The sequence below is a fragment of the Syngnathus floridae genome, chromosome 8 (assembly GCF_059516105.1).
Source record: "Syngnathus floridae isolate MCC-2025c chromosome 8, RoL_Sflo_1.0, whole genome shotgun sequence".
NCBI classification, from domain to species: Eukaryota; Metazoa; Chordata; class Actinopteri; order Syngnathiformes; family Syngnathidae; genus Syngnathus; species Syngnathus floridae.
The window spans coordinates 2,092,602-2,116,036 of NC_142420.1; the positions used below are offsets into that span (position 1 = coordinate 2,092,602).

Here is a 23,435-nt window from a genome sequence, read left to right on the forward strand (position 1 = left end):
ATTTCATGTGGAGTGGGAGGGGCAGCAGTTGTGCGCGGCTCCCAGAGATTAACTGTGTCTACGCACAAAATTACTGAAAAGCACACAATATTGGGAAATATTGCTAATCTATTCCGTGGTTCCTTGCAATAACATGCCTTGAATAAAATAAAAATGAAATGCCCCCCTCCCAATAAACAAAACTGTTTTCAATAAGAAAATAATCTATATTATTTATATAATCAACTATAATAATGAATTTATCAATTAATTATTGATTTTGAGCTGAAAGCGGTTGTTGACATGAGTATTTAAAATATGTGACAAAGCTACTCAGGGAGCAACTCATCTTCAAGGTCGTCATCAGCAAAGTCGTCATCATCCGGCCGCAGCTTGGCCCCTGTCTTGGGTCGCTCCATCGGGGGCCCCAGCGGGTCCACATAGGAGGCATCTACGCATGGACAGCTTTTTATTAGCCACGTGGTCTTAGGTCATAGGTGGCGTCTCCTCACCAAGTTGTTTGGGGCTGCTGCTCTCGTAAGGCTCGCCGGAAGCAGGGAGTGACATCACCTGGGCGCCGAGACGCTCGCCTTTGTTGCCGTTGCTGCTGCTGCGGCCGCTGTCTGCAACGCATGCACAGAATTACGGCCCACAGCTGCCTTTCTGGGAGCAAATAAAGTGTTTTCATGGCAAACTATGACATTTTTACGGCCTTTTTTTAGCGATTTTATCCACCTTCCCTCAAAGTTCCCAACTGATGATACAAAGCTACTTGGGAGAAGAAAAAAAGCTATTTCTCAAGTGAAACTTGAGAACGGTGATAAGGAAGTTAGACTGTGTACTATTAAAGTTATTTTCGTACTTCTTAAACAGGAGGCGAACTTTGTAAAAAGTCAAATTACTTTAAAAGGCAAGAGGGAGAATGAAGAGTGCATTTTTTCTCTCTCATGGAATTCCAAGTGTTGCAGACTTTGCAGAAAAGAGGGAAAACTCACATATACATTCAAGGTTTCTCACATTTGGATTTCTGTCCAGAAAGTCAACAAAAAGCAGCGTTCACATGTGATGAAGGTGTGTTCGGGTGCATGGGAAAAGTGAGCCATGGGGCGTACTAATACGAGCTGAACCGTCATGGCATCCATCGTCGGGAGATTTGACTTGATGTTGACTGGATGTTGAGTGTGTTAAAGAAAAAAAGCAGGACTCACCAGCGCTTCCGCCACTTCCCTCTCTCCGACCTCGGGCACTCCCCTCCCGCGCCGACTTCACCCTCTGAAGGAAGAAGAGACGACAAATTTGCGTCAATGGAACATTACATCCATGGAAGGCTTAAATTGTCCGAATTGAAACTGCCAAATCGAGTTTTCATGACATTGATCAGGCCGAGCCAACGTAAGTCATTGACGCCATGACGACACTTTTGGAACACAACGCAGCGCACTCACTCGAAGCTTCACTGACAATGTTGGAAGGCCACTTGATTTATTTTTAACGCCAAACGCTTTGCCGAACCGGTCGGATCGCTACGGTCTCAGACGGTGGATATGCAGGGGAATTTGGGGATGGGTGAGCTAGCTTTCTGGCTCCTCCACAGTTGTCGTGCCGACCACTGAGTGATCTCATTGGAGAGCAGCTGGTTGTGATTTGACAGTCCCTCAAGTCGTACCCGCTGCTCGCTGCTGCTCCGCACGTGTGCGCAGGGCTGCAACGTGTGCTTCTGTTAGACCCTTGCAGAGGTCCTTAAAAGGAGGCCTTCGGTCCACATAGCCTTTCTCTACAGACCCAGACCTATTGTTAGATTATTTCTAACCTGAGCAACTTGCGTTAGCCAAGGGACATGTCTTGGGAAATGTTTTAAGGAGGAGCCTGTTGGGTGTTTGGTGTCATGAAGCTTCTGCTCTCCAAAGAATGACGAAAAAGAAGCAGCCAGATGTTCCTGATCTCCATTGCGGAGCCGCACTGAACGTCTTACTTGGCCATCAGACACACAAAAGAAGGACACGTGTTTTGAATCAGGAAGGGCGTGAACGGGTACAGTATGATCAAGAGTGTTATATAATATTTTACTTGTGATGGCTCACACGACACGTAACACTGACTGTTGCCCTCCGTTTTAGATACCTGCTCTCTGAGCTCTTTCATCTTCTCGGCTTTCTTCAGCTTGCTGGTGTAGTCGTCAACCTCCTGCAGCAGGCCCATGTCCTGACTCAGCCTCAGCAGGAAGCGCAGACCTGGACACACACATGCACACAGGTTGTTCTTCTCCACATTGAGTAGCAGCCATGTTGTGTGAAAGTAGCAGGATGTTGAATTACATTCCACATTTTCAGGGAACTTGCGGTGGATTTCTTTGTATGTGTCCAGAGCTCTCTGGTAATTTCCTGGAAACAAAAACAACAACAAAAGTGTTATGCCAACATGATTGAATACACGGAACAGTTTTAGGGACAAGATGAGTAAATTATGAACATGCCGACAAGGCAGGCAGCCCTCACCACTTCTCCTGTAACAGCTGGCCACCATGAGTTGCCACCTCACTTCGGTCGGCCTGAGGAACACAACAGCGTTGAAATTGTACGGAACAAAGGCAGGCGTGCATCTCGCCGCCTTGTTGACTCACTGCACAAGGATGGCTCGGTCAAAGTAGTGAATGGCCTTCTCGTAGAGCTGCGTCTGCACGTAGTAGGCCGCCAGCCACTCGATCACCTCCATGTTGCAGGGGAACAGCCTGAAGGACTGCCAAGGAAGTGACATCATCATCTTGGTCGTCAGCATAATGAAGATGCCATTTCTACCTCGCAGTAGTAATGCAAGGCCTGCGACTTGTCCCCCTCCAGGTCATGAAGATCGCCCAGCTTGGCCAGAGCCTTGGGGTCATTGGGGACCACACTGATCACCTGCATCAGCCACTCCACCGCCTGGTGGGGGTCCTCCAGGAGCTCGTAGCTGACGCAGTTAAAGAGGAACAAACAAAAAAAAAAGCCCACACGGACAAAAACCAAGGCCAAAATATCCCAATGTTTTTTTTTTGTTTTCCTGCGTTGGAGGATACGTGTCAGCCAGCTGATACATGACCTCGGCGCTGTCCCTGAGGATGGCGTGAAGCTTCAAGAAGCAGTCCAGCGCATCCTCCAGACGATTCAGCTTCTTGTACGTGAGACCTTGGGAAAAGAGAGAAATATGCATTTTGTTCTGCTCTTTGTAGAGGAACAAGAAGGTGTTCCTTTTCGGAGGTTACCCAGGTTCCGGAGGGCCTCGGTGCAGGAGGAGTCGTTCCTCAGCGCCTCTTTGAAGAACTCTGCTGCCTTGGCGTAGTCCTGCTTGACGAACTCCGTGTTGCCTTTGTTGACCAGAGCGCCGGGGTTGTAGCGGTCAGCAATCATGGCCAGGTCGGCGTAGCGCTCGGCCTGTTCGTAGTCTTTCTCCTGCAACATAACCCCACGCAGATTTATTTTTCTCAATTGAAAAACTCCTCTGACAACTCTAAAAAAAACAAACAAAAAAAACCAGACGTACCAAAAAAAAGAGAGCAGACAGGTTGGTGGAGGCGGCGCTTTTCACTCTGCTGTCCTTCTTCTCAAACGTCTTTAGTATGGCCACTGCCTGTTGAACGCAGCAAAAGATGTCAGGGTGCAAAAAGTCAAATCGTTTTCATGTGAATTGTACGTATTTCGTACTGAGCGACAGATTCGGGCAAAAGTCCAAATGCAATGAAGGGAGCAGAAGGCACACGTACCTCTGCCTTAGGCATGCAGATGAGCGTGGGGGGGAGGAGGGTGCCAAAAGACAGAAAGAATGGAGTCAGTGAGAATGAGCAGGAAGCTGTTGCAAAGATGAAAACAGAAGCAAAACGAGGGAGACAAACATGGATCGCCTCACACGGCACAGGAGTGGCCAACTTGCTGTTTGAGCTCTCACCTGGTTGAAGTCCTTCTGCCTGAGGTAGGTGATGGCTTTGTTGATCTCCAAGTCGTTGGCCAGCTCCACGTACTGAGAGCTCTTCACCATCTCCACACACCTCCACATTGACAGGAACGTTTACTAGTCTAACACTTTACTTGACGCAATCATCTTTATGCAAGCCGCACAATAAACGTAATTGAACGTTTTGGCTGTAAGTAAATAGACACAAGACAAACCAGTCAAATCCAGCGGCAAAGGAGGACTCGATGGCCGGAGCGATGAGCTTGGCGGCCGTCATCACATACTTCTCAGCACGAGCTTTCCTGTGCCGTACGATCAATGTGTGATTCATAAAGACCAACCCGCTTAATCAATGTGCTGCTTGCTTTTCTTACAGGTCTCTCTCCATTTGGTGTAGCTTGTCATTCTTGATGGCCTCCATCAACATGTTAGAGCTGATGTCATCCTGAAAGGCACGACAGAAATTAACACAGCGAATCGAATTTTTTTGGGGCTTTTAGCAACAACAATTAGGACGGGCAATCAAACACACACACACACATGCATAGTTAGTGTTTCCCTCACCGTAGCTGCGATGTACTTGTCTTCGTGCTGCACACGCAGGGGGACGGCAAGGAGCTTGTGGAAGGCGTTCCTCATGCCATCGGCGTCGCGGATGGCGTAGTAGCAGAGGACCAGGTTGTAGGCGGTCCTGACGTTGGCGCTCTTGCTCATGATATGCTCAAAGGACGCCACAGCGTCCGAGTACTGGCCCAGCAGCACGAAGACGGTGCCGATGTTCTGCATGATCTTGATCCTCATCTCTTTGTAGTCGTCCGAGATGTGGTCCAGCGCCATGCGGTACAGCTTGATGGCCTTGGGGTAGTTCTTCTGCTTGACCCAGATGTTGGCCATGTTCACCTTCAGACGCCCTGAGCGCGTAACAGAGGCAAAACAACATGAAATGAGTTAGGTATGGCTAGCCTACAAAGTCTCTCTTGGAATTTAACAGGAAGTCAGCCATTTTGATCTCAAGCAGACATATTGGGTCACAATTCTAACAATGATAACAATCATAAAGTTCAACTCACCTGCGTTTGCGAACATCTTGTTCTTGACAATGACTTGGTAGCTGCTCAGGGCTTCTGGATACATCTCATTGTTTTCATACTGGTTAGCCAGGTTGAGCAGAACCTGACAAAGGTGTCAACACGTTCACATCTCATTGCTTACACTTACTTGCCTGATTTGAAAATATGCACTTGGATGACACTTGAGCTAAAAGACGTTTCAGCATGAATAAAGTAGGAAATCATTGCCATCAAGGAGCAACACTCACAGCGTAGGTGAGATCGATGTTGATTTGTTCTGCACTGTCAGACTGCTCCCTCTGTCTCACTAAAACTCGCTCCTTCCTCTCGGCCTCTTTGGCCTTCTCAAGAGCCTGTAAAACACACACGATGACAACTAAGAGCTTGTCCAAATGAATGCTATATTTTTTTTTTTTTTTTATGAAAGGTTAGCCTGACCAATTGTGAGTTGCCCATGCTTTGGGCCATGCAGCTCTCAGTGATCAATTCATTCACTTTCTTCTCCAAGAGCTTGATTTTCTCCTCGGGCCTAAGAAAACAATAACAACAAAAAACAAATCACACTAAGGTTGTTTTTAATAACAGTTAAACGTTCGACTCACAAATCCTCTTTCTTTTCCTCCAGTGCGGGCGCAGAGCCTCTAGACTGGCCAAGAGGGTCAAAAGCTGACCCTGAGCATGAAAATGGGATACATAGATCATCTTTCAGTATCAATACAAATTTATTGGTCAATATTAGACAATATTCACTAAATAAGCTCACCACGTGTTCGCGATGAGGTGAAACCAGCTGCTCTGACCGCTGACATGGGCCGAGATGCTCCATCCTGAAAGCCCCAAGACGTGTAAAAAAATTTTTATGTAAATGTTGATTCCATAAGAATATTTTCTATAAAAAATGCATCAGTAAATAAAGTCAAAACTACCAGCACAGTCCCAGTCATGGGTCGACCGATTGAGGAGGTCATGGCCATCCGAGCCTTAAAAACAAAAATTACATCATATATCATCAGGATAATGACAGAAATAGCAATAAAAAACAGGACTTTCAAGGAGATATTCAAAACACTTCCCAGGTTTATTGATTTCAAGTCAACAGGAATTTCAGATATTGGCAATGATTTATTTATGTAACTGCTTAATTTCATACTTATAAATGGGCAGGACCTGCATGCACCCATTTTGTATACAATGTAAATCATTATAAAATATCTTTTTTTATAAGACCCTCTTTAAAATCATGATCAAACACTCAAATGTCTTCAGGTCTACTTACACCAAAGGATGAGGGTAAAGGGCGCCCTCCTGCGGCAGTACCAGGAACTTTAGCCGTCATCTGCACAGTAGGAGACAGTGGAAGAGCTTCATAAATCGGCTTAACATAGATACACGTAAACAGAACATACATATTGTGATGGCCTTTTCCCGCTCAACTTACGTTTAACTGTGTGAGGTGGTACTTTTGCATAATAATGGCACAAACAATGTCGTTTACAATATTGTACTCACCGGGGGTCGTCTTCCATGACTGGTTCTAACCGCCTCTTGGAAGCCCACGTCGTTATCCAGCTCCTTTAATGGTTAAAGTCATCGTTATTAAAATGAATTGACATTTTCGGGGATTCAACTCTTAAGCTAACTAGCCTACAAGCTATCAGGCTACGTTATGGCTCCAACCTCAGTGTCAAATGTTGGGTTGTAGTCGTTGTATCCCGAATAAATATCGTCCTCTTCTCCCGCCAGATGCACATTTTCCATTTTGGCCCCCGAAAGATTGAAACGCTAGTCGATATGGGGAGCAATTCATATAATTGACAAAAGGGGGTTTGTTGTCAATCCCAGAGTGCAACGCGGCATGAGTGGGGCTAATTTTTGTTTTACGAGACATGATTGGTCCTTAGAGCATCAATCAGCCGAAACCTTCACGCTCATTGGTCGACTTCGTTTCGCGTTGTTGCTATGATACAAGCGAGAGTGACAAAACCACGCCAGAATTTTTAAGGATTATTTTCAGTCTTAACCTAAAATTAAAAAAAACAACTATGCGTGAAAATACTTATTACGTCAGTGCATAAAACACAAAGATACTGGACAGTAGCATTTTGCTGTCAATGCTCCCGGGTTTACACGCGCTGTGAACGGGACAATTTCGCGGAAAACATCACTTAGCCAATCATTGGCGAGCTTCACGAGTATTGGTCAGAGCAGTGACAGGTTTGTGCTTCAGCGTGTTATTTTGCTCGTGTTGTCTTCATCCAAGCGTTAAATATCAGTTAATGTTGACAATTTTAAGTAATTCTTCTGTTTTAAAAATAACTATTTCAGAAAAAGGGGTGTTTTGAGCCTTTTGATTTGCCATAGCAGGCATGTACGTACTGGACAACATGACGTCAGAGTGGGCGGAGGGATAGATTTCACAAGGAGTCCTGCACATCTTTTTAAAAACATTAAAAAACAAGCGTTTCAGACATGAAGATAATCACCATCATTGGCAGGTGAGTGAAACTTCATCTTTCTGTCGTGCATCATGGTGGTCATGTGAGCATGAACTTTTTTGTCGCATAACTTGAATCTGAAATGAGTGTAGATTGTTTATGTTACAGTGGGCTGATAGGTCGGTCGTGGGCGATGGTGTTCGCGAGTGGAGGCTACAGTGTGAAAATCCACGACAACCAACCGGGACAGGCAGCCATCGCTCTGACTGAGATTAAGTTAGTCATCAAAATACATTGCACGGTTTTGACAACGTATGCAATATACGTCTCGCGAGACTTTAACTCAGTGAGAATCTATACATATACAACACACTGTAAAATCTTCCTTATTAACAACATAATTCAATCTATCCTAGAATATGATGAATAGAAGTCTACAATGTTTTAATTTCGGTTTGTTTTTTGTTTTTGCCCCTCTTAAATGCAGAGGATGAATCAGTATGTTATCCAGTCTTTTCCCCCCCTTAAGTAATAGTACAGACACTTGTGTGAAAATGAAAAGTAAATTTCAACTTTCAACAACTGGGGGAAAAAATACAGTTTGTATTTGTTAGTCTGAGTAGATGAATAATTAATGGCTGCCAGAGGCTGGTGGTTTTTTTTTTTTTTTTTTCTCAGACGATACAATGCATTTGTCACAATTTCTGTTTCCAATCCAAAAGTTAAAACAATGAGCCACCTACCCAACGACAGATACCTAAAAATGTATTGCACAGCAACAAACATCTTGCACTTTGTTGCTTGCAACCACTGCTTCTTCTGAAGTCCCTTTGCTACCCTGGATTACATTCTCCTCTCTGCTGGTGGTGGGATGAGTTAGTTTACCAAAGGTGCTGGAAAAACAGGAGTGGAACATTAACAAAACACACAGCCTGTGCAAAAACACACAGCGGCAGGCTGGCCTCACGTGATCGGCCCGTTATGTTACCTTTGAGGGAAAAACAACGCGGCTGTACTCGTGGTGACTGGTGGGTTAAACTTGACAGGAAGCAGATGATGGAGCTACAGGAAGTGGGAATGCTGAGAGGGCAGCTGAGTGCCACGCAGCAGTTGGCCTTGCTCAGCAGTCATGACGACTTGCAGCAGGCTCTGCAGGGGGCCTTTTTTGTGCAGGTATTTGCCATGACCCATCATCTACGAGTTAGTTATTCATAAACTGTCCTTTGAGCTCTCTGCCAATCAGAGGCTTGTTAATGAGACTCAATCTGCAACTACTCAGTTACCAAATTAATCAATAACAATGACGATAACCTATTTATTGTATAGCGACCTTGTTTAATATTGCTCAAATTCTTAGAATTACTTTCGGGTTGAACCAAAATAAAATATTTGAAAAAATCTGCTTTAAATTTAGAAAACAATGATTAACATTGACAATGACAATATTTTCTGACAGGTTAGAGATGTTTTTGTTTTGTTTTCCCTAGGAGTGCGTGTTTGAGAATCTGGAGGTGAAGCAGAACCTCTTCCGGGACTTGGAGGGTCTGGTGGGCGAAGACGTGATCCTGAGCAGCTCCACCTCCTATTTGGTGCCCAGCGCCGTCTTCTCATCGGTGCAAAACCGAAGCCGCTGCCTCGTCTCTCATCCGGTACGTAGCGCCAGACCAACAAAATAACAATTAGCATTTCTCTAGTTTGAGAACAATTACGTAAGATTTTCCTTGATACACAGCATTTACCTCATAATTCAATGCAACAAGGTCAACCCGCCCTACTACGTCAAACTTGTGGAGCTGGTACCTCACTCGGACACGTTGGCAGCCACGGTGGACAAAACCCACGCCCTGCTGACTGAGGTAAAAACAGAAAAAATGGGAAAATCATTTTTTATTGTGACAGCATATCATACTCACTTGTTGTTTTGCAATCAGGTGGGTCAGGTGCCCGTCCGCCTGCGGAAAGAAATTGACGGCTTCGCCCTCAACAGAGTGCAGGCTGCCATCATTGTGGAGTCTTGGAGGCTTGTACAGGTCAGTCTGGTAAATAGCTAGCTGGATGGATGATTAGAAAAATAGGAATGGACAGTACTGATTTCGGGTAAAGAATTTATACAAGGATGATGGATTAATAAATTAAATGGATTGTTATGATGGATCAATGGAACGGATGAGTGGATCCTGTAATTACAGTTAAATTCGCAAGGGGGTGCCAGTGCGACACCTTAAAGCTTTTTATTGAATGTATTGGAGAGAAATGTGGTCCTCATGATGCACTTGCGAGTTTATCAATGTCCTCAAGAAGCACTCGTGCTGCATGAATGTGTGCGTGCCAAATCCCAATAAATGACGAGGCTCATGAGTGTAATCTTTTTGCCAGATGTTGAAAGTTTTTGTAACTGAGACCGCAAGTAGGAAGCATGTTGTCAGCGAGGAGACGTCAGCTTTAGCAGCTGATGACAGTAGCCTTCATTTGAACGCCGTTTGAACACATTCCTTGAAAGCAATGCATTTCACACATGTTGCTCTTTTGACACTTTATGGTGCCTGACAACCCACCAAAATACAGAACGAAAGGTCAGGGCGGCCTACTTTAAAAAAAAAAAAAAACTCAAGACCTACATGCATCGCAAAATGGTTCCTCGTGAGACATCACAAAGGATTCTCTACAGTATTCAAAGGCAAGACATGCGTGAAGGGACATTTGTTCTCCACGTTTGTTATGGGTGCGTGGAAGAACAAGTCTGGAAAAAGGGGACAAAAGTTTGACCTTTCTTTCAATCACATGTCAGGAAAAGAAGTGCATATGCAAAAAGAAATGAAAATAAAGTGTAAATTAATATGAAGGTTGATGAGAGTTCTTAACTTTCTGAACACTTTGGACTTGCAATCTTGTTTGTTTCCCTCAAGTGGATTCTTTGCGTAAAGTGTTTTGTTGAGTCAAGTACGCTTTTCGGTCTTTTAAGATCTTAACGAGCGTGCAAAGAACACGGTCCTGAGACCGGTAGCGGTGTCCACGATACCACGTACATAATACTAATGCTGGTGGTTTTTTTTTAAACAATTGAGGTGGATATATCATTAGATGGATCAATTTCATGATTCAGTTGCAGCAGATTTAAAAGTATGTAATTTTGAGTTGCACACAATAGACTTGGAAATAGATGAATTTTTTTTTTTTTAATGAAGTGTTGCCAGCCAATAGCACGGTGTGAATAATTCATCGTCTAATCGCAACCGACTCCCGCGTCACGATGGCCTCACTTCCAAGAAGTGAAGCCGGCGCTCGAGGAATGGCGGTCCTAACCTCTCACCTGACCTTAAACTGGCTTCAATATTGTTGTGTTCCCGGACTGGAATTTTGCACAGGTTAATCTTAGCGGATTGCACGCTGCGCACATTTCTTTTTGATCCAGCCGGCGTGAGGATGGCGTCCCCTCTGCACGCTATTGCGGAATTCCCGTGTAGGATCGCATGTGAGGGGCGTCTTCGCACCGGGCTGTGGAAGTTCAGGTTCCCTGCGAGGCTCCTGTTATGGGACTTAAGCCTCAGGCTTGCATTAAGTGGCAGCTGTTAAAAACGCCACTCTGATGTTAAAAGTGGACCACGTTGCCCAGAATGCACTACAGCATCAGCTCCTCGTTTTTATCCAAAAGCACATTTTTAAACGGGAGATGTCTCCTTGTTGAAAAATGGCTCATTTCAATGATTAAAACAGAGGTCAAACTTGCCTGACTGGAATGATCTTGTCTTCTTTGGTTATGGTGGTTGGGGCGGACCAACATGTTCACCTGGATTGCTAGGCCGCAGTCACCCTTGCAAAATGTAGGACAGAGGTTTAGTCGCTTGAATGTTGTCCTGTCTGATTTGTGTGCGAGATGAAGACCGAATGGCTGCTGCGGGACGACCGTGTTACGTGCACAATGTGTCGCCCACCAACCAACGCTTGTGTGTGCAATATAAGTGGAGATCACCGAAAAATTGCCCCTGGCTGACCTCTTGAGCATTTAGATGAATATGCGTGGCATACTTCATGTCATTTGGCTGCACTGGTGGCAAGTGCAAATATTTTGAAAGTTTTTTTTTTTTTGGCTCAGGCGGCGTTTTGATGTGGCCGTCCCTAAGGAGCAAGTAACCCAAAACGAAAAGATCAAATGTGTGTCCTTGTTACACAACAGAGCCCCCCCCCTCAGCGAGAGCGACCCTATGCCCCCTCTTGCCCATCCGATTACATAGAGAGAGAGAAGGGGTCCTTGAGTCAAAGCCAGCGTTGGAAAGCAGAGCAGCTGAGAAAGCGGATGGTGATCATTGTGGAGGAAAAGGTTCCGCCCACCTGGCCACTTAGCTAAGATAACAGGCTCGTTGTTGAACGGTAGACTGGAACAAAGAGCGGCCTGTGAGGCCCCCCGCCGACCCTCGCGCTCCCCCCTTACCCCACCCCGTCGACCCGATTTGCTCTCAGCTTTGATTTCCTACATCGTGACAACCTCACCTGAACTGATCCGCACACCGGACGCCACTTCATCCTCGCATGGCCGCTCTTAAAATCCTCCAGTGTGACTCCGCTCTTGACTCATCCTGAACACACACACATGGCATTAATGATTTCAACACTCTTTCTGTAGATCCCGGTCTCTCCCTGTCTCATGACAACCAACATTCCTAGAAAATGACAATGTCCTTTAAATGGCTAATTTTTTATAGAAAAGGCCCTCTGGCTACATGTGTGGTCCTTGGTGACCCCTGTCCTAAACCCTCATCCCTCCATCCTGGACCCTCAGCCAGCCAGTCATCTTGACATCATTATTTTCAATGTTGCTTCATACATGTGTACATTGGTGCGGTGCACAAGACTCAGTTGTCCATCTCCTTCCTCAGGATGGCATCATCTCCGTCCAGGACATCGACCTGGTGATGTCAGAGGGACTGGGAATGCGCTACGCCTTCATCGGCCCCATGGAAACCATTCACCTCAACGCACCTGAAGGTCATGCTGCACCCATTGACTTATTTTTAAGCAATTTATCTTTTACGATGAGTTCACCGTCATGCTCCGCCCACGCAAGATGACAAAAAAATTAGTATACATGCTTCAAATGAATGGAATCAAAAGAACCCTTGGAAATGGCCAGAATGAGCCAAAGATGGCTAACCAAAATTCCTGCTGCCAAGTAAAACTGAAACTCGACAGCATTATTTTGCTTTTGAAACTCTCGTGGACTGGCGGTCACGTGACGCTGCAGCCGTACCGAATGACCCGTCTGCTAAGCGCCAAATGATAACATATAACACGTCGCTGCATACGTTACATGCTATGCGGCTTTGCCGAGAGTGAAACGGCAGGTAGATGGAGAATGTCAGCTGTGGGTGTGAAAGCCACACAGTCGCTAGGCCTGCGAGCGGGAACACTTTGGGGCCCCGACAAAGGCGTCTTTTGATGGTTGACCCCCCCCGACCTCCTCACACCAGTCATCCAAAACTCACATGGCGTCCCAAGCAGACAACCTTGTAAAACTCGTCAAATAGTTCCACAATCAGATGGTAAAGGCAAGAACGTGGATTTCCGACACAATCACATCGCACGGGTACTTTTACTTCAGTGTTAAACTTAACTCTGTTGCTAACCAAAACAGAAGCACCCACAGAGAAAATCTGATAGGTGCCTCCTTCAACGAGACAACTCAACTATTACAACTCACTCTCCCACATTCCGACTCCGAGGGTGGCGTTTTTGTCTCGGTCAATAACAAAAGAACAGGCAAATCTTTACGATGTTACGTCTAATCATTTTCTGCCCTCCAAGGAGACGTTCGTCCTAAGTGGAAAATTAAGCTTCAAGTCGTTGAATGTCAAATTTCCTGGTGTGTTAATGGTCAACAGATTTATTGGAGCGTGGCATTAATCATTCACTGAACGAAATGCCTTTGTCACGAGGAAATGATTAAAGAGTGATCAATAATGGCCGTGACTCAAAGGATGCATCGTGTGAAAGAGTTTTCTGGTTATACTAATCGTCGTTTCATGCGAGCGGAGTTCCATTTTTAGTCGTTATTTCTAAAAACCAAACCAACTTTACATGTTTCTGGCAACAAGACAAGTTTGAAACCGAACACGCATTTCTGTCAAGGTCACACGCGAACATCTTTGAATATCATTTTACGACCAGTATGTGCTAACCTCATCATAGTGTTACATTCAAGCGCTGCTCCACCATGTTTGTAGTCCTTCTCTGATCTTCTCTCCTTCCGCAGGTCTGGGAGACTACATGAGGCGTTACGGTGACGGCGTCCGACGAGTTGCGAGTTCCTCTGGGCCCGTCCCGGACTTCTTTTCTGAAGATGCCAAAAGAATTGTTAGCGTATGTATCCACAAAGACAACACGGACCATGTATTGGTGTGCGTTTTGGCCACTAGGGGCAGTATAATTCAGACAGCGACACAAAAAGAAGTGTTTCACAGTTGATTTTTGCCTATTTTGAAAGACCTCATATTGGCTGGCGATTAGTAAGTCAGACACAGAATATTTGATATAGACTAATGTTTGCATTTTCAAAAAACACGAAAGACAATTCTTGGCTAAAGCGAACGTCCATGTTTTGGTCAACTTTCCGCCAGTTAGAATTCTTTCTGTTTTAGGAGATGTGCCAGCTGATCCCCAATGACGAGCAGCATCTGTCGGCCCGGCGGGAGCGGCGAGACCAGCTCCTTATGGGCCTGGCCCGCCTCAAGAAAGACCACTGAAGACATGGGAAAGATTACCTCAACGTGCCACTGGAATTTATTTCATTGCAGTATTTTTTTTCCTGATTTAAAACAACAGTCAGGAATAGCTGTCTGTTTTGTGGCATAAACATTGTCTAATGGTTTCATTGTGGGCTACTGTTCTTACACATCCACGTGATTTTCAAGCTTTTATTTAAAGGTCCGTTTAATACGCATTGTGTTTCACTGACTGGACATCTGCAATTGATTGTTTAATTGATTTCAAGGTGGGTGAATCCATCACATATTTGTTGAGCTCATCAAATTGTTTCCTGAATGCCAGGTCATGAGTCTCGCACTTATTTGCTGTGACCTCATGCGTCCGTTGCATTCACACACTTTGAACCCAACAAACTTTTTTGGAAACAGGAAAGGCAATTTAGAGATATGTTTGGTAAATATAAAAGACAGAGATTTAGATTAGCAAAATGTAGCCTTCCAAAAAGCTAATGTAATGTCTTTATAAACATCAACAACAATTTAGAAACTTGTTTTCTAAACAAAAAATATATTCCTGGGAATGAATGATTTCATTCAATTTTTGTTTGGGAAAATCTTACTTCAAAAACAATGTACGTTTTTTTTTTTAAAGCCTTTGACTGTTTTAAAACACTATCCTGTGGTAGTATTTAACTTAGTACAGAGAACAAGAATGAAAGATCTGCAAATAGTGTGTGTGTGTGTGTGTGTGTGTGTGTGTAGCCCCACCCTTCCCCTATGCACATTGATGAACATGAGAAGTTTCGTGCGCCTTTGCTTAAAGTTGCTCATCCCAGCAGCACATCGCTTACTTGCTCATGCAGTATCTTTTAATTTAGTTTATTTACTTTTACTTGTTTATAAGACACATTGAATCAAAGGACTACTTTTTATGGAAGATTAATTTTTTTTACTGGACTCTTTCTGCACAGACAGGTGAGATAACATAGTTATGCATCTGACATCTGCTCATCCGATATGCCATGACAACATTATTCACGTTTTTCTTTCTTTTTTTAATTTCTAACAATTTACTGTATTTAATTTCTTGCCCTACTGATCTGATTGTTCTGGCGGTTTGACAGCACTGCCCAGTGGCAATTTGCATCATGAATTTGGCTTTTTTGTTCATGAACTCAATTTCATCATTGTTTTGAGAATTTTGGCCTCAAATGTCTACTTAAAAAAAAAAATAGCCTGTCTTTTTGGGAATTTTTTTGTCTGGGTTGTTTGTCGTTTCATTTCACAGTGTGAAACAATCAGATTTTTAATAATAATCAAGTTTTATAGTTTTGGCCTAAAATGATTTTTGGTCATAGCTTTGTAGCAAACTTTTTTGTGGGTCTTCCCAAGACGGACATGTTTACCAAGATTCATGCTCCAAAGTAAAACTGTGTTCAGGAGGTTGATTCTCAAAACAATCCAATTTTATTTTCTTGGACAAAATGTCTCCAGGCTTCATGTTCCAAAGTAAAACTGGCTTAAGGGCCTGAAATTTCCAAAGAATCTGTGAGACTGTTTCTCAAGGCTGTCTTGGTGCCCCTGCAGGCCATCATGTCGTGGGGCGCCCTGTACGCCCAGCTGGGTGGCGTCAACAAGCACTCCACCAGCCTGGGCAAGATCTGGCTGTCGGTGCTCTTCATCTTCCGCATCACCATCCTGGTGCTGGCCGCCGAGAGCGTGTGGGGCGACGAGCAGTCCGACTTCACGTGCAACACGCAGCAGCCCGGCTGCAAGAACGTGTGCTACGACCATTTCTTTCCCGTGTCGCACATCCGCTTGTGGTGCCTCCAGCTCATCTTTGTGTCCACACCGGCATTGCTAGTGGCCATGCACGTGGCCTACCGCAAGCGTGGCGACAAGCGCTCCATACTGGCGTCCAACGGCACCGAGAAGCCCAGCGACGTGGACCTGGAGACACTCAAGCGACGCCGGCTTCCCATCACCGGCACCCTTTGGTGGACGTACACCTGCAGCCTCTTCTTTCGCCTGGTCTTCGAGGGCGGCTTCATGTACGCGCTCTACTTCGTCTACGACGGCTTCCGGATGCCGCGGCTGGTCAAATGCGAGCAGTGGCCCTGCCCCAATAAAGTGGACTGCTTCATCTCGCGGCCCACCGAGAAGACCATCTTCACTATCTTCATGGTGGCCTCCTCCAGCATCTGCATGGTGCTCAACGTGGCCGAGCTGGGCTACCTGGTGGGCAAGGCGCTGATGCGCTGCTCCGGCCGCCGTCGAAACAGTAGATTATCATACAACCACAAGGAATCGGTGACACGGGACAACACCGCCTTGCAGAACAAGAAGAACGAGCTGCTGCTCTCTACCCCCACCTCGGACTCCTCCATACGCAAGACTGTGTGCTGAAGGGGACCGCCGGAACACAGCGCGACACCAGAAGGTCGTGTTTGTTCCCAATGTGAGCCTAGGTCTGGCCTAGTAGCTTCCAGAACGGGAACGATCTGGATACTAGATGGATCAATTCGTCTCCGATTAATCATTTCACTTTGCAAGCTTTTCGCTATTTAAGCTCTGAAAGCAGTTGGATATAAAGTAACACTTTGTTCCCAAAAGTCAGTCCTGAAAAGAAATGTCACTGTATTATGGAATAGTAGTATGCAACAGTTAACCATGAAATATAACCTCAAAAACGATATATTGTCACAAAAGGGAGATTTTTATCTAAAGGTAATGCAACATTTTACAACACACTGACATTTTCGACTAAGGATTCCACCCCCCAAAAATAAATTGCATATTGGTCACAAAAGTATTTGTATTACCAAATGCAACAGGTTGAGCTGCCAGGTCCGAGGTCGGTGACGTTTTGCCATTTGGTAACAGAAAGGCACAAAGAAGGACCACCAAATTGAAGAATTGTATGTATGGCAATGGCCTAAGGGAACAACTGAATGATGTTCCTCGGGGAAACGTTTGAAGTCTCCTCGTTTTCTGCCCAGAACAAAGAAATGTGTCCTGATACTTTTAACCACACTGTCTAACAATCGTTTCGGGTCATTCCCTTTGGATCCAAAGTATGTGAACGCCTGTTTTGTACATGCATTTTATCTAATTTAGCTAAAAGTATGTTCCAAACATATTTGCTTGAAAAAAAAAAAAAAACAGACAACTGGAAAAGTTGTCATGTGACTTTTGGTTTGTTTTATAATTTATTTATTAACTCCAGTGTGACATTGATGTGGATTTTGTCGCAGCTGAGTGTTTTCCTTGATTTTCACCGAGTCGCTACACTGACACCTAGTTTGTTTTTTGACACTGTTGCTTTCTTACTCACTTTAAACTTGTTTTTGCTGTATTTTTGTGATGTATAATCTAAGTGTGATTGACCATGCCTAATTTTAATGCGAATTAGTAGCTTAAAATGAAATAAATAGGACAAAGACTAACATCAAAGCCTGTATTTGTCTTTTCCTGGGCTAAACCGTGACATAAGCCAGATGAGACATGTTTCAAGTCACATAAAAATGAAATTAAATGAAGTAATATACATCTAAAATAAGGTAAATCTACTCACCTTCTGAAGACGGCATGTAATGGAGCAGGCGAGGGAAAGATGTCGTTGAAGAGCGATACTGCCCCCCAGTGGCCGTTTTAGGCACTGTTGAATTTCAAAAGTTTTGCGTACACCTGTACAAATAAAATGAAGTAAAATTACTTTTAAATTCTTTTTGTTGACGTCAAATTGCTTAGTAATACGAGCAACATGCCAAGTGTCTTTACGGTTTCCAAAAGTGCGTGTGTTACTTGTGTGTTGCGTTGTATCAGCTTTCAACGCTTGTCTTATTTTAGCGGCTGGCGGCGCGCTAATCGCAGCTGACTTGCCAAGCTCCCCCTCAATAACAAGACGAACCTTGTCTTTGTCCTCCCTGCTCCCAAAATAACCCCCCCTTGCCCCCACCGATGGGAATTTTTTTTTGGGGGTGATTGGAAGGGTGTGATCACGAATTACACAAATTATGTAACAAATGATGTCGTAATACGCTTTAACCTTTAAAGACAATTATATTCAATATATTGAATGTAATTTTTCTTAATCAAAATTTTGAAAAATAATAATTTTGTTCTATTTTACCATCTCATACCTGAGATTAGTTTTTTACCCTTTAATGTTTAAAAGTTGGCATGTTCTTATTTGTATTACTCTGACATTTTCTACATATTTAGAAATATATTTCATTTCTGTTTCATGCATAATTCTGTGTTTGCATATTTTCCACTGATGTCATCTGTGTGCAAACTACTTATTTTCATGACACCTTTTGAACTTTTTTTAAGTTGGTGGGGGGGTCAGGCAGGGGCTGAGCACAGGGTGGTGGGCGTGGGGCAACCACTCAGGCACGTAATGACTGGCAGTGCAGACATGAGTGGCGAAAGCCGGTTGACACCTGAACGCACCACGTAACGAAACAAGTTTGTTTCTCTTATTTATTTTCTTATAGTTCTCGGGCACCCAGAGGAGGTCACACCCAAGTACGGGCAGGGCCACACATAGATGGAAGAGGGCGTGCTGATTTTTTTTTTTTACTCCGTGGGAGGGGGGCGAGAGGGGGGGCTGGGACTTCTGCCCCAGGGGCACCCCCAAAGGATGTGAGCTTTTGCCGTGGACTTTAAAGAGCGTCCTTTCTGCTGTGTCAAGGTATGAGCACATCTATGCTTTTTTTACTGGCACACAAGAAACACTGAAATGATTATCATGATATTTCAATATGAATTATGGGCGTTTTAATTAGTCTTTGGAGTGCAAACAAAGCCAACAATGGTGCCTGCTCTAGTGGCCTCTGCTTTGTCACTTTTTGTGTGTCTGTGTGTGTGTTACCTTTACATTTTCGCTACTTTTTAAAGAGCTTGTCCACCTTTTTAAGGGAATTCAAGAGCTGCACTGGAAATTTACAAGATTTAATTAAAGTTATTTAATTTGGGGGGAAAGGCATTACCAGGCCACCGAAATGCCGGGAAATATTTTATTATTTACATTCGTTTAGGTTGCATAATGTTAATTTTCATCATTTGTGCTTCTCGCAGGTGTGGAGAATATCGAGAGCATCAGTCCATGGATTTATTAGCGTTAAAACAGCGACATTATTGTAAGTTTTTCCTCCTTTTAATTTCATAATTAACATGCTACGAAAGAGGACATTGTTAGTTTAAAAAATGACCCTTCATAGCTCAGAATTGAATGATTTGTTGGTGATTTATTTATCTTTCAAGGTATCTTTAAAGCTATGTAAAGGACATTCAACATTTATAACATTTTAAGAATTGTTAAAGGTATTTGCCTGTCATTTCCCCCCATTATTCATGATGACGAGAGATGCGTTGAAATGTTTGAATTTCATCATTTGCCATACGGCATCACTTTGTTTTTTAAAGCGTATATTGAATAGAGTTGACATTTTATTCATTTAAATTTCCGTATGAATTTGCTTTTACTTTTTATAATTCATAATTTGTATTAGTTTTAAAATGTTTGCTTTGCAATTTGAAAAATGTAGTATTTTTTACTTTTTAGTTGGCATTTTTCGTTGGTGCAGCAGGTCATAATTTACCTGCGTTCTTTTTTAACTTTTTCACAACATATTAGGATCAAACATGTTCTGTCCTAATTTTGGAATACTTTAAATATATTTTATGGAGTCCACCCCAACGTGCTAAAAAATATCTGATCATGCAAACTAAAATTGGATCATAAGTATAACTTTTTTTCTGATTGGTACTTTTTTATAGGGGTTCTTTAATTAGTATTGCTAATAATTACAATGAGACATGTACAGTGGGTAGCCAGTTGAAAGGAGGGTGGTGTCGCTATTTGTTCCCGTGTGTGTGTGTGTGTGTGTGTGTGTGCATGTGTGTGTTTTGCAGCGTGATAATGTCGATCTCAGCACATGCCTGCTGGCCAGTGGAGCGAACAGGTGAGCAGGCGAGCAAGCATTGCCTGCCGTACAGAAAGAGAGAGCAAGCGAGAGAGGACAGTTTAGTACAGTAGATGAAATGTGTTGAGGTTTATCGTAAGAGACTAAGTTGTGTCTTTGAGAACAACTGTCCATCCATTTTGTAAACCGCTTATCCACACGAGTGTCGTGGGTGCGCTGAAACTTATCCCAAAAGTCTGAGGGTGGACACCCTGAACTGGTTGCCAGCCAATCACAGGGCACACAATTTGGAGCGCTCAATCGGCCCACCGTGCATGTTTTGTAATAATTAAAAAAAAGAAAACTGTGCGAAGTTTGCATGTTTCCAATTCCAGCAAATTAAATTGGAGGATGTTATTTTACCTGAGCGCCGTCTGCCCCTCTCCCAGACCCGACGTTGTCCACAGGCTGGCAGTCTTGAAGCATGGGTGACTGGAGTTTTCTGGGGCGTCTGTTGGAGAACGCCCAGGAGCACTCGACGGTGATCGGCAAGGTGTGGCTGACTGTTTTGTTCATCTTCCGGATCCTGGTGCTGGGCGCCGCCGCCGAGGACGTGTGGGGGGACGAGCAGTCCGACTTCACCTGCAACACGCAGCAACCCGGTTGCGAGAACGTGTGCTACGATCAGGCCTTCCCCATCTCGCACATCCGCTTCTGGGTCCTGCAGATCATCTTCGTGTCCACACCCACGCTCATCTACCTGGGACACGTGCTGCATATTGTGCGCATGGAGGAGAAGCGCAAGGAAAAGGAGGACGAACTGGAAAAAGCCAACAGATTCCAGGAAGAGGTGAGGGGAACCTTAATTGGGTTGCCAATTTTAAGACTTTGGGACAAAAATCCTTCAGACACGTTAATACTTACGAGATGAGGTTTGAAGATCTGTCCCTCTGCTTCCAGGAGGAGAAGGAGCTGCTGTACAGGAGTAGCGATAGCAGTGGGGGGCGTCGAAGCAAAAAGGCCAAGCCCCCCATCCGGGACGAGCACGGCAAAATCCGCATCCGAGGAGCTCTGCTGCGCACCTACGTCTTCAACATCATCTTCAAGACTCTCTTTGAGGTGGGCTTCATCCTGGGCCAGTATTTCCTGTACGGGTTCCAGCTGCAGCCCTTGTACAAGTGCGCCCGCTGGCCCTGCCCCAACAAGGTGGACTGCTTCATCTCGCGGCCCACGGAGAAGACCATCTTCATCATCTTCATGCTGGTGGTGGCTTGCGTTTCGCTTTTCCTCAACCTGCTGGAGATCTACCACCTGGGTTGGAAGAAGCTCAAGCAGGGCATGACCAACACTATTTCGCAGGAGCAGGAGGCCGCGCGACGCTCCGCCCGTACCGACGCCCGCGAGCCGCAGTGCTCGACCCCCGGGACCGGGGGCAAGTACACGGACGTAACGGCCGGCAGCGGGGCCTTCCTGCCCCGGCCGGAGTTTAAGATGGACAACTTGCAGCAGGAGGAGGCCCTCCGTCAACACGCGCCCGTCGCCCACTATTACATCAGCAACAACAACAACCATCGGCTGGCCGCCCAGCAGAACTGGGTCAACCTGGCCACGGAGCAGCAAACTCGGGAGTTGAAAGCAACGTCCCCCACGCACACGTCTTCCTCCTCCTCCTCCTCCTCTTCCTCATCCAACCAGCCACCCGTGGTGGACACCGCCCACAGTTCCACCCCCAGTGCCACCCCGAGTACCCGCAGCAGCCCGGGCTCCGAGATCAACGAGTCTGATAAGTGCCAATCCACCACCACGGTGGAAATGCACAAGCCCCCCGTGACCACAACACCGGACCCTCGGCGATTGAGTAGGGCCAGCAAGAGCAGCAGCGTCCGGGCCAGAGCCAACGACTTAGCGGTATGAGCCCCGCTCCGGGCCTCCCTAACCCGGAAAGCGACACTTCCTGACGGCAAAATGATACCAAAAGGTGGCATATATCTTTCCGTTTCGCACGTAGCCCACCTAGGAGGGACATTCGTGTGGCTTTGATACTACTAAGTTCGACTTTGAGCCTTCCGAGCAGAGCCCAGTGAAGCGGGTACCATTGACAAGTTAGTGAGCTTTCACACAACTAAGTTTCGGGTGTTAAATGTTACACCTCGGTCCCCTTTGCTGCTGTTTCACTTGTGATACTACTTTTTAAACGCTCCGAGACAGTGACGACCCGGGAAAAGCCAGCTTTGACGCCAAGTATGAAAGGGGCTGAGGACTCTTTCGGGGAAGATCTAGTTTTGTTTTCTTCTTCTAGCTGCACTGAATGGACTCCTGTGGGTGCCCGGTTTTAAATCGGTACCCACAATGCACTGCAGCACCCGCCCCCTGAACAGAGCAACGGGCTGGCCCTGAGGGAGTCTCAAACTGCTAACATGGCACTTGACACAAAATGAAACATTGAATTCTAGACAAAACAACAGACTTGTCATTTTGTAAGTAACATACTTTGACTTTTCCAAACACATCCAATGAAGTTGGCTTCACTTACAAAGTATAACAAAAACCAAAGATGTCATTCAAACACTTTCACCAAAGCGCTATCTTCAGGGCTTTTTTAGCAAAAAGATGCAATTTCTTATTTTTACGCAGCAAAAATGAGAAAAACATTCTGACAGTATTTTGCATTTTTTTCCCTCCAGTTTACATTTTAGTAGTTGATTTGCACATGTAGGAAACAAAATCTAACATTGCTAGAACGAGAGAGCGTCCTCTAAGGAACATAAAATCTTTTTAAAAATGTCTTAACATCTGCTCACAGCAGAGGCAGAGTTTTAAAGAAATTTGAAAAAAAACAAACAAAAAGTTATTCATTTTATGACGACAAAAGTAGAATGTCAGTTTGTGCGTGTTCACATGTGCGCGCGCGTGTGTGAATGATCCTTTTGTAAAGTTGATGTAAATGTTCATTTACCTCAAATGTTTACAAAAACTGTTACTAAATAAAACTTTTTTGTACTAGAGTATTGTGTAGCAATAATTAATTTGCTATTGTTGGATAAGGGTCATATTACAATTGACTTATCAAAAAATCTTAATTATTTGGGTGCAGTGTAAAAGTCGACTGCATCATCTTGACATTGCTAATTTTGGGGAATCGTCTCTTGGGTTGGACATCAGCACGATTACGCTCGAGTCTAACCAGGTAGAGGGCACAATAACAGACACGTGACAAGCGGCACCATGACCCTCAGGCGGGTCCGATACACGAGTGGTCAGTGGCTGCGGAGTGACAGCAGACGAGCCCATCAGCCGTCACTCGCCTCACACACGTCAACGGTTCGCACGCCACACCGACCTTCGGCTGCTTCACGGTGACGAGCGTTCACATGAGCCTGTAGTCTGCGTTGAGCTTTTCAAGTTTGGAAAAGTTTGTCA

At 44.8% G+C, this 23,435-nt stretch overlaps 4 protein-coding genes across 5 annotated transcripts; 3 read left to right on the plus strand and 1 right to left on the minus strand.

Moving 5' to 3' along the window:
- Positions 1 to 21: 21 nt before the first annotated feature.
- Positions 22 to 6,853, minus strand: ift88 (intraflagellar transport 88 homolog). Its single transcript, XM_088383230.1, has 24 exons — positions 6,651 to 6,853; positions 6,483 to 6,545; positions 6,250 to 6,309; positions 5,900 to 5,953; positions 5,737 to 5,800; positions 5,576 to 5,645; positions 5,412 to 5,502; positions 5,222 to 5,326; positions 4,974 to 5,076; positions 4,468 to 4,814; positions 4,278 to 4,348; positions 4,119 to 4,205; positions 3,898 to 3,997; positions 3,496 to 3,582; positions 3,218 to 3,404; positions 3,032 to 3,140; positions 2,775 to 2,925; positions 2,600 to 2,715; positions 2,475 to 2,527; positions 2,295 to 2,360; positions 2,101 to 2,210; positions 1,188 to 1,251; positions 492 to 602; positions 22 to 430 (listed from the first exon to the last, which is right to left on the minus strand). The coding sequence occupies exons 1-24, from the start codon at positions 6,729 to 6,731 to the stop codon at positions 309 to 311; spliced, it is 2,472 nt and encodes an 823-aa protein (XP_088239356.1). The 5' UTR covers positions 6,732 to 6,853; the 3' UTR covers positions 22 to 308.
- Positions 6,854 to 7,044: 191 nt separating this feature from the next.
- On the plus strand, positions 7,045 to 14,273 carry cryl1 (crystallin, lambda 1). 2 transcript variants are annotated; one of them, XM_088383232.1, is made up of 10 exons: positions 7,045 to 7,187; positions 7,299 to 7,468; positions 7,577 to 7,684; positions 8,455 to 8,581; positions 8,896 to 9,057; positions 9,169 to 9,264; positions 9,340 to 9,438; positions 12,283 to 12,391; positions 13,656 to 13,762; positions 14,041 to 14,273. In XM_088383232.1, the coding sequence occupies exons 2-10, from the start codon at positions 7,443 to 7,445 to the stop codon at positions 14,143 to 14,145; spliced, it is 939 nt and encodes a 312-aa protein (XP_088239358.1). In that variant the 5' UTR covers positions 7,045 to 7,187; positions 7,299 to 7,442; the 3' UTR covers positions 14,146 to 14,273. The 2 variants fall into 2 exon arrangements, with proteins under 2 accessions (XP_088239358.1, XP_088239359.1); XM_088383233.1 differs by having other exon boundaries at positions 7,047 to 7,187; positions 7,338 to 7,468.
- A 405-nt stretch (positions 14,274 to 14,678) lies between these two features.
- gjb8 (gap junction protein beta 8) lies at positions 14,679 to 17,559 on the plus strand. Its single transcript, XM_088383234.1, has 2 exons — positions 14,679 to 15,081; positions 15,694 to 17,559. The coding sequence occupies exon 2, from the start codon at positions 15,700 to 15,702 to the stop codon at positions 16,510 to 16,512; it is 813 nt and encodes a 270-aa protein (XP_088239360.1). The 5' UTR covers positions 14,679 to 15,081; positions 15,694 to 15,699; the 3' UTR covers positions 16,513 to 17,559.
- A 959-nt stretch (positions 17,560 to 18,518) lies between these two features.
- gja3 (gap junction protein, alpha 3) lies at positions 18,519 to 23,013 on the plus strand. The gene is made up of 4 exons (XM_088383231.1): positions 18,519 to 18,802; positions 19,189 to 19,250; positions 20,465 to 20,865; positions 20,976 to 23,013. Exons 3-4 carry the CDS (start codon positions 20,500 to 20,502, stop codon positions 21,927 to 21,929), a joined length of 1,320 nt encoding a protein of 439 aa, XP_088239357.1. The 5' UTR covers positions 18,519 to 18,802; positions 19,189 to 19,250; positions 20,465 to 20,499; the 3' UTR covers positions 21,930 to 23,013.
- Positions 23,014 to 23,435: the final 422 nt, after the last annotated feature.